We start from the raw sequence: 15,491 nt of genomic DNA, 5'->3' as shown, positions 1-15,491 counted from the left end.
AAATGCACTTCTTAGAATTTAAGATACCATTGAGCCCCATACAAGGAAGTAGCATTGTCTAAGTTAGCAAAGGAAGAGCAAACCAAATGACTGAATAGCAAAGGCTAAGGCTCCTCTGCAAAGATGCACAACAAAATAATTCAAAGCTGAAAAAACATGCGGTGGCAAGCACTTGACTTTTGTATTATTCTTAATAGCACCCTCACCATATTTGCCAGACTCAGTGTATGTGTGCACCCCTATAGATACCACTAAGGCAAAAATAAAGCTCCAGTTCAAGAGCCTGAGGCAGCTGCATAGCCAGTACATACAAGCATACACAGAGTCAACAGGAAATTCACCTTCCTTAATTCTTTATTTCATCAAAAATTCCAACTGTGCAACACGTCTTACTGTCACACATGTACTCCATACATGAGACTGACAGGTCTAGATGCGTAGAGAACAACAGACAACATTTGGCATAACAACAACTGTTCTATGCTGGGGAATACCAGCCCTTGCACTCAGCAATACTTTGAAGTCTCTGCGGAGAAAAAGCAATGACAGAATGCCTCAGCAGTACACAAAGCCCATCTTGAAAGCATGATGGCTACAAATCACTTTCTTACATAGATTTTGCACAGGATTCTCTGGGGAATCTTGTAGACAAAGCCACGTAAAGGAGACTTGACATTCATCTGCATTATCATCTGTCATGAACAACCTAGAGCTGCAAACACAAAGCAAGAAGTTTCACCTTCAGAACAGTAAGAATGGGTGAGAGTTTAGATGGGAACTCACCCACACTTCAGAGCGATGAGCTACTTTGGAAAGCAGTGCTCATGAACACTGGTTACTCTCAATGCTTATTAAACCGGCTAATGGAACTCCAGTACTGGAACACCTGCATGGCATTCTCTAGTTGTGCTTTGTTACTGAGTACAACTTTGAGCACTTTTGTGTGGATGTCTAGGGTGGATTTGGTACCTCTTTGTTTGGGCAAAGCAAAGCACTGCTATTGTTTGCAGTGCTCTTTACGCTACACTAGGTACATGTCTCAACCCACACAACAGCTGAGCAGATTGTTAAAGCAAGATTGGAGTTATACCCAGGAAGAATGGTTGAATCAAAACTACCTTTCCATATCAGTACCACAGTTTGATTACTTTGGCTCTTTCATATGGATGACACTTAATTTTTAGATAGCTGCAGATGAAGCTACTGTTCTACTATACTTTCTTTGGGCAACAGTACTTAAGTGCAATGAAGAACAGGAATGGTTGACTGCTTAAAAATTCTGTGTTAAGGAACCAGAAAAGCCAAGATTAGTGATCTAGACAGTTTTTAAACACGTGGAAAGGGAGTGTAGTTTTTAAAGCTTCTGTGAATTGAGAAAATGCCACAGAAGCTTTGGATTAACCCTGACAAGTTCAGTGGTGACAGGCAAGAATAGATCTCCAGGTAGGACCTGGAACCAACCTACCTGTCAGGCTGACAGTGATTCACTCAGTGCCCTTTGCTTTGATAAAATGATTAACAAGGTAGAAGCAACTGCACAAAGTTGCTCTATGCTGGCTCTGGCACACAGAGCAATCCCATCTCCTGGTTCTATTTGTTCTGTTACTTGGACTGAAAGGAAGGCTAGAGGATTACAGTTGGTCCATTAGGAGGGCAATTCAAATGCTGCTTATGTTACAGAGCCAAGCTGACACCATTTCTGCGAAATGCCAAATGTGCTACAATTCTCACCACACAGTCCAAAGAAAGGGGAAAAAAAATCTAAGCCTGAAGCTCTGGGGAAAAGTACAAACAGTTTGCTGCAGGGAAAAATTTACATGTTTTAGACTGAGGGGAAATTGAAGTAACAAATACTTAAGAAGCCAAACCCCACAAAGAAGAAAGATGATGGATACAGTATAGCACAATTGATATTGTCAGGACCAGTGCTTGAGATAACTCACATGGCTTACTAGTTCTCTCACAGTACTGGTATCCAATCCTTAGCATTCATTTTCCAGATGCATGAATGCTTGAGTTTCTGTAAATAAGAGATTAACAATACTGAACAAAATGAAAACTGGAACAGTACTTTGTTGCACTGTTTCAGCTGCCTCTAAAGAAACTACATTGTCAAGTTCTATGGTTAAGGCAGTTTGTCTCACAAACCTTTGGGTATAATGGTCCTGGGCTGGCTTTGGTACACCTCATTCTGTATTTTCTTTTCTGAAAGACTTTCAAAGGCAAAACTAAATTTATTCTTTAGTAGGAGAGGCATTTATTACATGTAGAGTTCTACCTTTTCCTATTATAAAGGAAGAAAACTTTCACCCTCTGTGAAAAGATCTGTTTCAAGAGACAATTGAGACCAACTTGAAGGACACTCCAGTAAGAACTTAAGTTTTTAAAGATCAATGCATATATTAACAGCTTTGAAGTAATAGAGTGCAAAAACCTCACTCACCTTTGTTAGAAATCAGATACTCTATGCCTATGTTTGTTGGTAGATCATGTATTGCTCTCGAAGTACCAGAAAGACCTGACAAGGTTTTTTGATTCTTTCAGGCCAGGCTGTCAACTGCATGATTGTTTTCAACGAAACATAGGCTACTACAACAGGTTTGCTGCCTACCAGACCACGTTGCACATTTGCAGCTGGAACAACACTACATTTTATAAGTTAAGAAATGCAATTGCACCTGAACATGAAAAACATTTTAAAGTCAAGGTATGTAAATTTACTGCACACAAGGAATGCCATTAAGTTTCCATTCTACATACTCAGGTGAAAAATTTGTTAAAAAGTCAAGAAACAAAAGAGCATAAAATCTGTAATAGGCAACAATATACAAAGTTTCAAATATAAAATTGTGACTTGTATAGTTTGTTATTTTCATCTTTTCACAAGAGTAAATTAAAAGAACCACACATCACTGAACTTCTACACAAGCTTCTTGTGTTTCAATGTCATTTATTGAGGAGTGAATGAGATACTGTCAGACATGCCAAAGAGACTTCACATTCAAGGGCTGGAAGCTGAACAGCTTTCCTCATTGAGTCACTGTACAAGTTGTTTTTGGGAATCGAAAGTGCGATCAATGAGGTCTTCGTGCTCGATGTTTGTCTTCAGTTTTTCATCTTTTGATCTACTACCTTGTTGGGCAGAAGAACACTTTCTACCCTACAAAGACTCACACTCCAATTAATACAATTAACACTAGATGTAGAGAAATGTTTATCTGTTATAACGTACATCTACTGCTGAAGGTCTTATGTCTAATGAGAAAATTCAACTTGTTTCCCTTTCACCATCGTATGGATGGCTGATACCATTAGAAAAATACTCTTCAGTGCTATTGTAGGGTTTACAGGAAACTTCTTCCATGTTGTGGGATAGAAACCGATTTAAACACCATTCTGAAAGAATGCTTCTTCCTGCTGCCACTGCCTGTAGGTTGCAGAATGGCCTACACGCACTACAGTTCTGGTTTTACTCAGAAAAGAAACAAAAGAAACCTAAACAATAGGGTAAACGTTTATTTGGAGTTAGTTTTCTTGCAGATGATAATTAAGGCCCTTCAAGCAGAGTTCAGGAGCTCCTGTATGGCTGCCTGTTGATCTGCATTGAGCTGTGATATGCATTCTGTCCACAGTCCTCCGGATGTCTAGGAAAAAAACGAAAAGTGGTCTTTATGTAGGCTGAAAGTGTCCAAGGCACATCCTAAACATTGCTATGTTTACAAAGCTCAACATTCACTCAGCTTATTCCTGTGATATATATGCCAGAGACTGAAATCTTCAGTTACACACAGTGCTACACAGATTCAACATGAGATGCTCCAAAAGGCTAAACAGCAGCAGAGTAATTGATTTGGAACTCCCTGTAACCACTACGTGGGTTGACAACTGACACTCCTGTGTTAATCACAGCCTAAACCATTTGCTCCGTTTTGCACTGAAGTTAAAAGACCCCTGTTCAGGCAAAACTGAACCATGCCTCTTCCATATGAGTGTTTTGGGCACTGGGGCAGCAGTAACACACTCAGAGCTTCGAGGTGAACGCTGGGATTACAGCCTGATGTGCCACATGTAGGTGTGCAAAATTCTGCTGCCAACAAAGGGCATGGCTCTCTAGTGAAAGGAATGGTCAATTAATTCCCAGAGAGAACTGCAGAGCATCTGTAAACCCTTCATCTGTGCTATTACAGTCCTCAGCTGAGACATTAGCTTTTAAAGTCACCATCAGTGAGGACTGTTCTACTGGCACCAGAGAGTGCTGAATACTAATCAAGATTGAGGAAAAATATTTATTCACTTATCAATAGAAACTGAAAGTAATTGGCACCCTGCTTTGTTTAGGACAATGACAGGGAAAAAATTGTAGGTGACTGACTTTAGGTCTCTAGATTGGCTTGTGCAGTAACAGTATTATTTAAGTAAATTCAAAAAGAAGTTTAATTTATATTTGGTATATTTTACATTCAGTTCTATTATAATGCCCTTTTCTCGAAATTTAAAAAGTTTAAAAAATATAAAAATGGATTCACAAAATTCAAAAATAAATGCTCTCAAATTTAAGTTTGTGGGTTTAGTTTTAAATAACATTAGGCATTTTAGACTCAATGTATGATGAAATATTGCAGAATTAAATGTACTCTTCCAACATTTCTGATGCATGTTTAAATTGATACTTTAAACTAAAATATTTCTGGCCTGACAATACCTAAGCAAAGAAGTTTATATTCAATTCCTATTATGACCATGTTGTTCATGTCAGGCACTGGCAGTGAAATAGTTTACTGAGATCATTAAAAAAAAAAAAAGTCTACTGGAATCTGGGAAGCAGGAGCTTGTTAGCAACTACACAACCTTGAAAATTCCTATCAGAGTATAAAACTCTTACAGTCAGTAACAGCATAAAAGTCTTTCAGCTTTACTAAAGTAAAAATACTATGTGTGAAGAGAAACAGGATTGGTAACACTGTGCTAAAATTGTATTCTTTAAAACTGTCTTAGGTTACAATGTAAGATGTAACCAAAAGATGTAACCACCATGTGTTAAAACCAGTTGGCCCAGTGTTCTTTGTCTCTTCCATGACACATCCCTGGTAACTCCCTCCAGAGGGATATCTTCAGTTAATGGGCCATCCAGCCTCACTGCATGACTCATAGAATTACATCATCCCATTGTGAGATGCTCCGCCCAGGGGGAGGAACTGAGCTTTCCTACCTGGATATAATCTGAGGTTTGGACCACTGGTAGCCCTTGCCTACTGGATGCCCAGAGGACAAGAGCTACATAACCACCACTGGACCTTCAGAGGAAGGCCAGACCCTTCTACAGGATCACTGCTTCAACAGAACCACATCTATCACCTCAGGAGGACTGCAGCCACCATCTTATCGGACTGCTACTGCCACCCTGACTAACAGGGTGTCAGGTTGTATCCTAACTCTGTCAGTGTTTTTGTACCATTGCATTTATTTTCAGTTTTCCTATTAAATTGTAGTTCTGATTTCGAGTCTCTCACTGCTTTGCTTTCAAGCTAGTACAAAAAGACATGACTTCTAAGATTTTTTTTTCCTCCCTGGTCTGAAGGTAAATCATTCAGTCAATGCTAAAGGTCTTGTCTCATATTAATGCTCCTATCAATCCTGGCCAAAACCAGACATTGCTGTACACAACTAATCTATACGTGTATGTGCCACTGTACTGTTAAAAAAATAAATCATCATCTAACCTTGATGATTTGAGGTAAAGTGAACAAATGCATTAGGTAAACCCTAATACAAAGTTCCATTCCCAGACTTTAAGTACTAACGGCAAGGATTTGTATCTGTCAGGCAGAATCTAGAGCAGCCACTTATACCACTTTCACTTTGAAACTTGGCTCCATTTCCTTCTCTTTATGCCTTCAAAATTTTAACAGCTTTTTCTACCAGACATAATGGATCTCTCAAGACTGATACACTCATACAGGTGAACCCTTTCCAACATCAAGTGTTCCTAAAATTCTTGAACCTGAATTTTGCCAAAGCAGGTCAGGTAGAAAGGTCAATAATTGAAGATCTGCTGCTCAAAATCCTCCATGCTTTTTTATGAGCGAGATGCTTACCAGGCACACTCCTTTCTCTCATTAATGCTACATTCACCCAACAACATTTGGCCCTGGAACAAATCTGCCCTATGAGCACTCTCACTTACAGCACTGCAGAGAAGCTTTGCTTAAGTATTTGGACATCCCCATCATCATTAAGTGACTCATTATGGCATAAAGGAGGTGAACCTTAAGGCAGTTCCCCAAAGGCAGGGAAAACACTGAGCAGCCACCTATATTTGCACTGGATTAAAAAGGGCAGTAGTAAAATAACTTGTGGTTTGCACTCATTCGCTAACAAAGAACCCAAACTGCCTTCAGTATTAGAAAGTCACCACAGGATGCTGGGGACCCTTTACAAGAACCACATATTGGATCAAATCCTGCAGTACAGTTCACTGATAAAAGGACATGCAGATTTCTCTCCAGATTCTAATTTCTGACTCAGAAAAAAAACCCCCAAAAAACTAATACTGGCTCGCACATTAACCACCTCACTGCATGTTAGTTTCAGTTATTTTATTCAAGTGCAAATGTCACCAAGTTCCATCATTAATCATTGAAGGAATGTCCAAGGATCTCCAAGATCACTGGTTGAACCATTATTCTCTAAGGAGAGAAGGCTCTCAAAACTGGTTTAACAGTTTAGTTACTTCTGCAAACAGATTCTAAATGTTCCCTTTATACTTAAACAAGCATTTATTTACCTGCACTTGGCGAACAACATTAGCCAGCCGCTTGGTGCATGGATCTTCATGTTTGATAGCTTCATGGATTTCACCATCCGCAATTATACCAAGTATTCTGGGAAGGTTGGAATTGTTGGGACCAAGGACAACTGGGTTATTGCTGTTACAAAATATATATTACAAAGGAATTAATGTTTAACTATAAATAATGTAAACACTTTACACATAAGTGATTTTGAATGATCTTATTCTAAAGCTGCTTATTTAGATTTAAGTTTCACACAGTTGAGTAAGTATGCACAGCTTTGTTGCCTGCTGACAGCATGCTCCCCCTTCTGTTAATATTTAACCAGCTAATTCTTTACTCAGCCTAAACTTTATCAGGAAGAAGTTCTGAACTTTACAGAATGGCCGGGTTCCATGCAGATGGAACTGTAAACAGTGTGACAGAAATACCCTGCCTAAAAGGACTTATTCCTCTCTCTCTGCCTCCCAGGACGTTGTGTTACTGGCATCAAGAATGCTGGTAACTTCAGCTCTCTGCCAGCACTCCCGATGACACAGCAAGCAAGCAGTTCTGCTCCCTCTTTCCCAGACAAATGCTGGAGTGGAGGAGTATTAGCTATCAGGAATCTGTGTGGAACACATGATCTACTTCCAGCCCTGCCACGTACCACTGCTGGAACGCAGAGGCTGTGAATGTAGGACTGGCAGAGCTCCAGAGAAGCAGGTAGCCAGGCTGAGCCACCTGCACAGAGCTGGGTACAGAAGTGTGCTGGTACTGCAATTCCCAATTTCTATGTTCCTGTTTACATGCACACCTGGCAGCATTATTATGGTGTCTCTACATAAATGTTCTATAATCAGTCTATGGACCTCAGTTGCCATTTTGAGACTTTGTCTTAATAAAGCACCAAGAGATACAAGGTATTCACAAAACAGAAAAGACTGTAAGAAATCTAAGTTACTTCCTTTATATTTTTTCTCCTAAGATGTAATACAATTCCAGCCAGAATGTGCTTGCTACGTAACACCTCAGAGGCTACATTCTTTCACTCATTTATGAAGTGCACCACACTAGAATAACCATTTACTTTTTTTTCTCCATTTACCTATGGGAGGGAGCACAAATCCAAAGAATAAACTGTAGAATAAGATGCTTTCAATAATAACTGAAATAATTGAGATAGCACCGTACAATGAATTTTTCCATATTATTTCTCTACTTTATATTTCACTTTGTTGGAAAGCAAAAAGGTGCAAAACTACTTATAAAGGTTACAAAAAGGGGCTGCAAGAGCATGTATGCTGCTTTTAAGAGAAAAGACCGATCAGTTACTAGTGCTGATATGTAAGCAGAGTATCAAAAAATTTCCTGAAATTTTCTGTACAAGTTTTCTGCAGACCATTTCTCATTATGTACACATAAAGCAGCCAGGATTTTTTTCCATACCAACACTATTTAGGACAGGAACAATAACTGTTTAAAAAAACATCAGTAACATCAGGAAAGGCCCAGTTCTGACATTCCAAATTATCTTCTCTAACCCATATGTAGATTAACCTCACAGTTTCTCAGTTTTGGAAAAAGAGTGCAAGGAAAGTGCACGCAAACAGGCTTACTTTCTGCATTAGTGTGAAGACTTTGCCTTACCTCTCAAGTAAGTCACACAGATAATTGAAAGTATGAACAGCTTCTTCTTTGTCTTCATGAAGTGGAAGCCATGATAACCAGTGTGGAAGGACTTCTTCAACATTTATACAGTCAGGCTTGAACTTCATTATCTTTCCTATCGCTGAAATGCAGTTTTCTGTTGCATTGACATTCTCTTTGGCTTTGGCATCTGGTGACTGAATGACTCTCACCAGCAATGGAAGCGCCTCTAATTGTTAAACAACACAAGAATAAAGTTTAATGCACAATCAAGCTATACTTTATTAGTATCACAAATTCTACTTGAGACAACTCTATGTATTAAAACCAGGATTTTTTGTGTTCCAAGCACTAAAATCCAGTCATTTCAATGTTCCACTGCTTCTAGGTTCTTCTCTGCTCAATAATTATCATATGAAAACCAAACAGATAAATAAAGCTCTGCAAGGAAACAGAAGGAAACAGCTACTGCAGAAGTTTGAATTTTCTTTAGAAGTTCAGAAGAAAATAATATTCCCATGTCTCTCAATTGGAATTATGCAATCTAAAACACACAAGACACTGTAGATAGCAAGCATTATCTGTTTAATCCAATATGCTCTAAAAACACAGGAGGAGGAAAAGCATTGCTACAGTGACATTCACAGTAATGTGAACTATAGTGCACATCCCCAGCGTATGCCTGCTGTGTATCTACTCCTTGTGGGCACATCTGTACATAAAAATAGGTACGTATGTACACATACACACCTTCTGCCACTAAAACGTGCCCTAGGAAAAGCTCATAGGAGTAATCTCATCTGGTCAATCAACCTGGCATAGTTTAGATCACAAATATCAAGGAAAGGAAATGTCTTTCAATGGAGGAAAAATGCCAGTTTTCTTCCTAGGTTAATAGCAATTATATTTTTTTAATAGTCACGTGGGTAACCACATGCACACTTCTAAATGAACATTAATATCGTGTTTTTAGCTACTAGTGTCCATGCAGACTTCCAAGCACACTACATGCAAGCAGGAACAATTGTCCTTGTGTTCTTCTGCTAAAAATAAAATAGTACGGCTGTGGAATTCTATATCAGCACAGCAAACAGGTTGTGGAGTTGTACAGAAAGCACACTTCAAAATAACTAATTACTGAGGAAGAGCGAGATCTCACACTACTGAATTTTGATGAGTAAGTAGCAGTTTTGCAATTAAAGAATACACAATCACACTTTCTATATTAAGTCCACTGCATTAGATTTTTGAAGAATTAAGCAGCAGTGGTAAAAACTGTTAAACATTACAGAACTACAGAAACATCAGACCCACTACCTTATGTATCGAATGCAGGATAATGATGCTGGACTATTCTGCAAAGCAGAATTTGTTTCAGAGAGGTCTACAGTGTCCAGGCCAACTGAGTCTGCATTTTATACCTCAGGTTTTCGTGGCTGCTGAAGCTAAATCTCATCTCATCTGTATCTCATTCACTAATATTAATGGATGACTCTCTAGGTATGTGTGTCCTTGCAACTGCAAAATTAGGAGGGCATCAAAATGAATCAGCATAATTTTCTCCCTACAGTCTACCAGACAAGTCTTCACCTTGTCTATAAAACAGATCCATTCTCACATGGATGTTGTGTTAGATAAACCTTAAAAAAAGCCTTTTGACAATAAAAGACCCATCTTCTATAATGTTAAGCTTTTTTCCAAGGACTGACTGCGCTGACATCTGGCACCACACAGTTTTGAGGCCATTGATGTGATTTAGGAAGAAATGCATGCAGTTAATTGATACAATTCTCACAGAGAACAGATAATTATATTCTTCCACCAACATAACAGAAGCAACCCTGCCAGTTGCATCAACTGTAACCTTGTATCCCTGTTGCTGTAGTTTTCCTTCTATCTTATTTTTTTGCTCTTTATGAAATCTGGTTTTAGTGCCATTTGTTTCATCAGTGTAGCTCACGTGCCATTTACAAGTTCTCCCTATATTCCTGGACTTTTTTTAACTGACTGCCAAAAATGCTCCTATCAATACCTCTGATTTTTCTGAAGAATATTTACATACTCTTCAAACTTGTAAAAGAACAATATGCCAGTGCTATACATCACCAGTAAAGAAAATAAGTTACAAACAAAAGTTCACAAACATGATGTTTTTAGAGAAATAGCAAAACCTGTGGGGTAGATAATGTCTCATGCCATGGATTTATTTTGTTTCTAATCACAGCATATCTTCATCAATTAAAATAAATCACAAAGTTCTTTCATGTACATACAAAAGGATTTAGAATACTTTTGAGGTGTCTGTTAAACTGTATGCTGTAAATTGAAAGTTTATTTTATCTAAAATTCAACTTCAGGACAAGCCAAGTGTCTGGACATAATCAGGGATTATTTGTCCAAATAAAAAGAAAAGGATCGAAGATGTTACAAAGTTTAAGTGGTGTAAGATAAAGTGCAATTAATGAAAAACATAATTAGACTTCAACAGAAGCGAAAAAGCTCAAAAAAATTCAAAATCAGAACTATCTAGACAACTCTAAGTTTTCAGGCTCTTAATGATTCATTGCAAGGCTTCCCACACTGCTTTTTTCTTTTCTTTTTAAAAAGACTGATTGTTAACAATGAAAATTACAACCCCGATTGATGTAGGCAAGATTTGTGTTAGTCCCTATCAGATGATTCTTATTTTCTTACATCATCTAATTCAGCTTTCATTTAAGATTCATGTGAAATACATATTCTAAATACATACTTAGATGACTAAATATTCTTAAATAAAAAAAAAAAAAAAGGAAAACCTTTGATAAGGGGTGCTACTTAGTGTGCAAGAGGAGTGCTAGCAGACAATCATTTCTTTAAATTTAAGATGAATGTGAAGTTTCAAAGAAATTGGAAACATTCAGAAGTAAAGGAGACAAAGTGTTTCTGGTAAGTATTATCACACTCATTTCATGTCTTACTTTGCAGACATCAGGCTCCTTTTTATAAAATCGGAAAGCAGAGAGCCACATTAGTTGTATTCTAGGCTATTCTTTAATATAGGGCTTTTGTGTAGTTTTTCCAGACATCCAAAGGCTTTTGCATTAATATGTAACCACATTAATATTAGTAGAAAGCATCTATGACACAGCTGTGTATCAGAAAGACAGTTTTTACGAAATTAACATTTGCATGCCAGATCACGCTAAAAAAAGAATATGGAAAGCAAGTTTGCTAAGCAGTAAGTGCTGCAACAGAAATGCTACTAAGCATAACAACAGTAAAAGCCCGAGGAACTCAGGTACTTTGTCAATCCATCATCAGTCTACCACACAGGTTATACTGGCAATCTATTTCACTTCCAAGGGGAAGAGACTTCATCTACCAAAAGGTGAGCCATCTTTATTTCTTGCCCTGACCCCCACATTCCAAGAGTCCCGTCAGCCGCAGGTCCGTACCTGGGCAGAAGGGCCGGTAGCTGTCCCCGCCGAACTGTGCCATCACTCCCACTCCATAGGCAGCAGCCTGCCGAACCTCCGGGCTGCTGTCACACACCGACTCCAGCATGGGCCGCAGGAAGTACTCGGCGTACTTGAAGGAGGCGGGGCTGCAGTGCTCCACAATATCATCAAAGATGCACAGCCCCCACTGCCGGTCTGGCCACGGCCGATGCGGACACTGTGGCGCAAACACACAACAGTTAGGACACCCTGAAATTATCGTACAGCCAATGATTATACCAACAACAATCACAGCAACAGTGGTCTAACACTTTTGTTAAAATCTTCATGGATTAAATTCAACCCTAAAACCAGGTAATTTGCAGTAGTGATAGTTCCACCAATACCACCAACAAAACAAAATCCAGGTGGCTATCTTTGCACCTCTATTTCACACTCTGTTACATATATAAGTTTCAATTTTTCCCCATGAGTCTGCAACACTTTCTTGGCCCTCCTCTTGAAATCTATTTTAGAGATACTGGATAGTCTCAAGGAAATGAAATTTCTCAAAACAGTTGTGTGTGTCAATGATCCTGGGTCTTGCAATACAAATTTTAAGTAGCATAGCAGTGACCCTGCTCAAAAGCATAGGATAACAATTTCATTCTTGATCTAGAATGAACCTTCTATTTTGTAAAACAGTAATTGCTACCTTCTATCTACCAAGTTCTCTAAGACTTCAGCATGGAAGGGATATTAAAATATCAGAAAAATAACAAAATTTAAACTAAAGGAAAGCAAGCTACTTACAATTAGGTTGACAATTAGTGGAAGTAACCTTTCAAACCATGGCAGTACCTTCTCCCTGTAACTACTGAATATTGAGTGCAAAATGTCCGATACTTTAGTCAAAATATAAACGTCACTGTCATCCTGAAAGGAAAAGGATACAATTCACATGAAGACTAACAATCTTTAACAGAGTGGAACTCACTTAGTGGAAGTGCTAAGGTATCTAAATTAATGGAATAAATTTTATGGCTTTGTGATAAAGATTGTGGTAAAAATACAACAAATATTATTCTCTTCCTCTTGTTGTTTATTTGGCACCTTGCCCAGTTAATAAATCAAACCGGTCAAGTAAAGAGCCTTACCTCAAAGCTATCAATTCAAGTTGTATCTACAGGCCAGGATTATTCCCTGGACACTTACGCTGGGAAAACTCTAACTTTCTTTCACAGCAACTTTTGTTCTACACAGCACTGTCCCCTTAACCAGATTATACTTTAACAGGCAGGGAAAATGGTACAGCTAGTTTCTGGTCCCTAGTGACCTTGACCTTTCTCACCTTCTGGTGACAAACTAGTAATTATTTCTCGTGCAAGACACAGCTTCCCACAATTGGATATTTAAACCCTTCCTAGTGACATAATTTCGGTGTTGTCAAGGCACAACTTAAGCAGTAACCCTGGAACATACACATAACGACATTAAAAGGCAGAGAACTGCTGCAGCACACTACAAGGTCTACCTAGCCTGGTAGTGCCTGTTGAGCAATAGCTGATAACATCCTTGGGAAGAGAGTGTAACTCTTGCTTGGTGTATGCCTTCCACTCTCTACCAAATCAGCAATTTAGTTACTGCTGAAGTGAGGGCTATATCTGAAACTACTGTCTGAGTAACCTTCATGACTTCTGTGCTTCTTGTATTTCTGCCGCCTTGAGGTAAGGGCTACATAAACATACTCTGAGACCCAAGGTATATATCCAAATGTTACTCATGGCCATATGTTAATTCCGTCCATATAGCAAGTGACATTCTTGTTCCACCCCTCCTTTCACAGGGTAATGCAGACAAATCTTTCTTCAGACTTTACAGAAAAATCCACAAACATTAGAACATTTTTTAAAATGCCTTGCAACTCTGTTGCAGAGTACAGACTCAGCTTTTCTGAAACTGCTGCCTGCTTGCATTTTCTCTCATTATCAGTATAGAATGAAACATAGGAAATAAAAGGGTCTTGGAGGGAATAAAAATCTATCCTCTTGAATGCTGGCCTAATTCTAAAAAGCCTAAAAAGAGGCTCAAGAACTGCACTGTTATTTAAGACAGTATTTACATATGGGTATATGATTTCTGGAGTCTACATACAGGTTAAACTCATGTGATCAAGCTTCCTACCTGCATTGTGCAGACAAAAAATTTCTTAGTTCTTTAATTTACTGAGCATCCTTTGTCTCATATTATAAGCAGGAGTCATTCATTATTACTCTCTCTCCATACTAATAATGATTTAATAAAATTATTGTATCTCTTCTACAATCACCTCCACTTTAAACTATTAACTCACTTTGGTACCTTATGGTGTAAGTAGTTATTTTGGTATTTTCTCATAAGCAAACACATTATGGCAGTTGTTTATCCTGCTGTCCTTCTCTGATACCGTTTTGGGGCTATTCTTTTTGAGACAGGCTCCTGACATGACACACCAGACATCCTGGAATCAGAAGTATAGGGGCCCAAGTTTAAGAGCCACCTAACTTGCAAGGCTCAGAGAAAAAGCAAGTCAGCAGGGCTAGACCAAGGGACCTCATTGCAGTCTACAACTTCCTCACTGGGGGAAGAGGAGGAGCAGGCACTGATCTCTTCTCTGTGGTGACCAGTGACAGGACCAGAGGGAATGGCCTGAAGTTGTGTCAGGGGAGGTTTAGGTTGGATATTAGAAAAAGGTTCTTCACCCAGGAGGTGGCTGGGCACTGAACAGGCTCCCCAGGGAAGTGGTCGCAGCACCAAGTCTGTCTAAGTTCAAGGAGTATTTGGCCAGCGCTCTCAGGCACATGGTGTGACTCTTGGGGATGGTCCTGTGCAGGGCCAGGAGTTGGAGTCAATGATCCTTGTGGGTCCCTTCCAACTCAGCTTATGCTGTGATTAAATAATCTGCCGTCAAATCTGTATCAGTGTTAATGTCATCCAAGAAGTGTTTGAGAGGATGAAGAAAATAAAAAGCTATATCCTGAATTTCTTACTTCAGTATACCAGACAAGGAAACCTTTCATATTTCTTTAATTCACAAATGTAATGTGACCCATTTGTTACTGAAAGTTTTGAAAGACTATGGTAACAACATTCTTCTATGAAGAGATAATACTGAGGATGCACTATGCTCTGAGTAGAAAGTATATTTGAGCAATATTTTATCCTGGTGCTTGATGAGTGGAAAAACTGTTCAAACTAACTTACTTCATCTTGTAATGACTCTTCAACTTGTTCATCATAGTCTTCATCTTGTCTTTTCACTAAATGAAAAAAAAAAAAAATTAAACCACTACCTTTCTGTAAGTGCAGAAGAAGCCTGTGAAAGAGTAAAATTACGCAGAAACAAATTTAGAAAACAGGAAACAGTAGCTAAAAATGCAAAAGGAATTTTCCATCTTTAAGAAGCTTCAAAAAGCTTTCACAGAAAAACAAAAAGTATTGGACAGCTCAGTTTAAGAATGTGTAAAAAAAGCACAGGTAATAGAAATAAACACACCAGCTTGTCCACAAAGACAAGAGAAGAGCTTAGAAATGAGAAACTACCATTGCTTTGAGAAAACTGCAAAGACTTCAGATGAAAAAATACCACAGAAATGATAACACCATAGACGTG

At 38.6% G+C, this 15,491-nt stretch overlaps 1 protein-coding gene across 1 annotated transcript in view; it reads right to left on the bottom strand.

The window, feature by feature from the left end:
* Positions 1-336: 336 nt before the first annotated feature.
* IPO5 (importin 5) overlaps positions 337-15,491 on the bottom strand; it is a 45,393-nt gene continuing 30,238 nt past the window's right edge. The window contains exons 21-26 of the mRNA XM_032100077.1: positions 15,083-15,138; positions 12,653-12,775; positions 11,858-12,077; positions 8,421-8,649; positions 6,785-6,926; positions 337-3,644 (exon numbers count right to left, since the gene is read on the bottom strand). Of these exons, the coding sequence (XP_031955968.1) occupies positions 3,558-3,644; positions 6,785-6,926; positions 8,421-8,649; positions 11,858-12,077; positions 12,653-12,775; positions 15,083-15,138 (857 nt within the window). The 3' untranslated portion in view covers positions 337-3,557. The remainder of the gene's footprint in view (positions 3,645-6,784; positions 6,927-8,420; positions 8,650-11,857; positions 12,078-12,652; positions 12,776-15,082; positions 15,139-15,491) is intronic.

Source organism: Corvus moneduloides, chromosome 2, assembly GCF_009650955.1.
Source record: "Corvus moneduloides isolate bCorMon1 chromosome 2, bCorMon1.pri, whole genome shotgun sequence".
NCBI classification, from domain to species: domain Eukaryota; kingdom Metazoa; phylum Chordata; class Aves; order Passeriformes; family Corvidae; genus Corvus; species Corvus moneduloides.
This window is presented reverse-complemented; position numbering and strand designations above follow the sequence as displayed.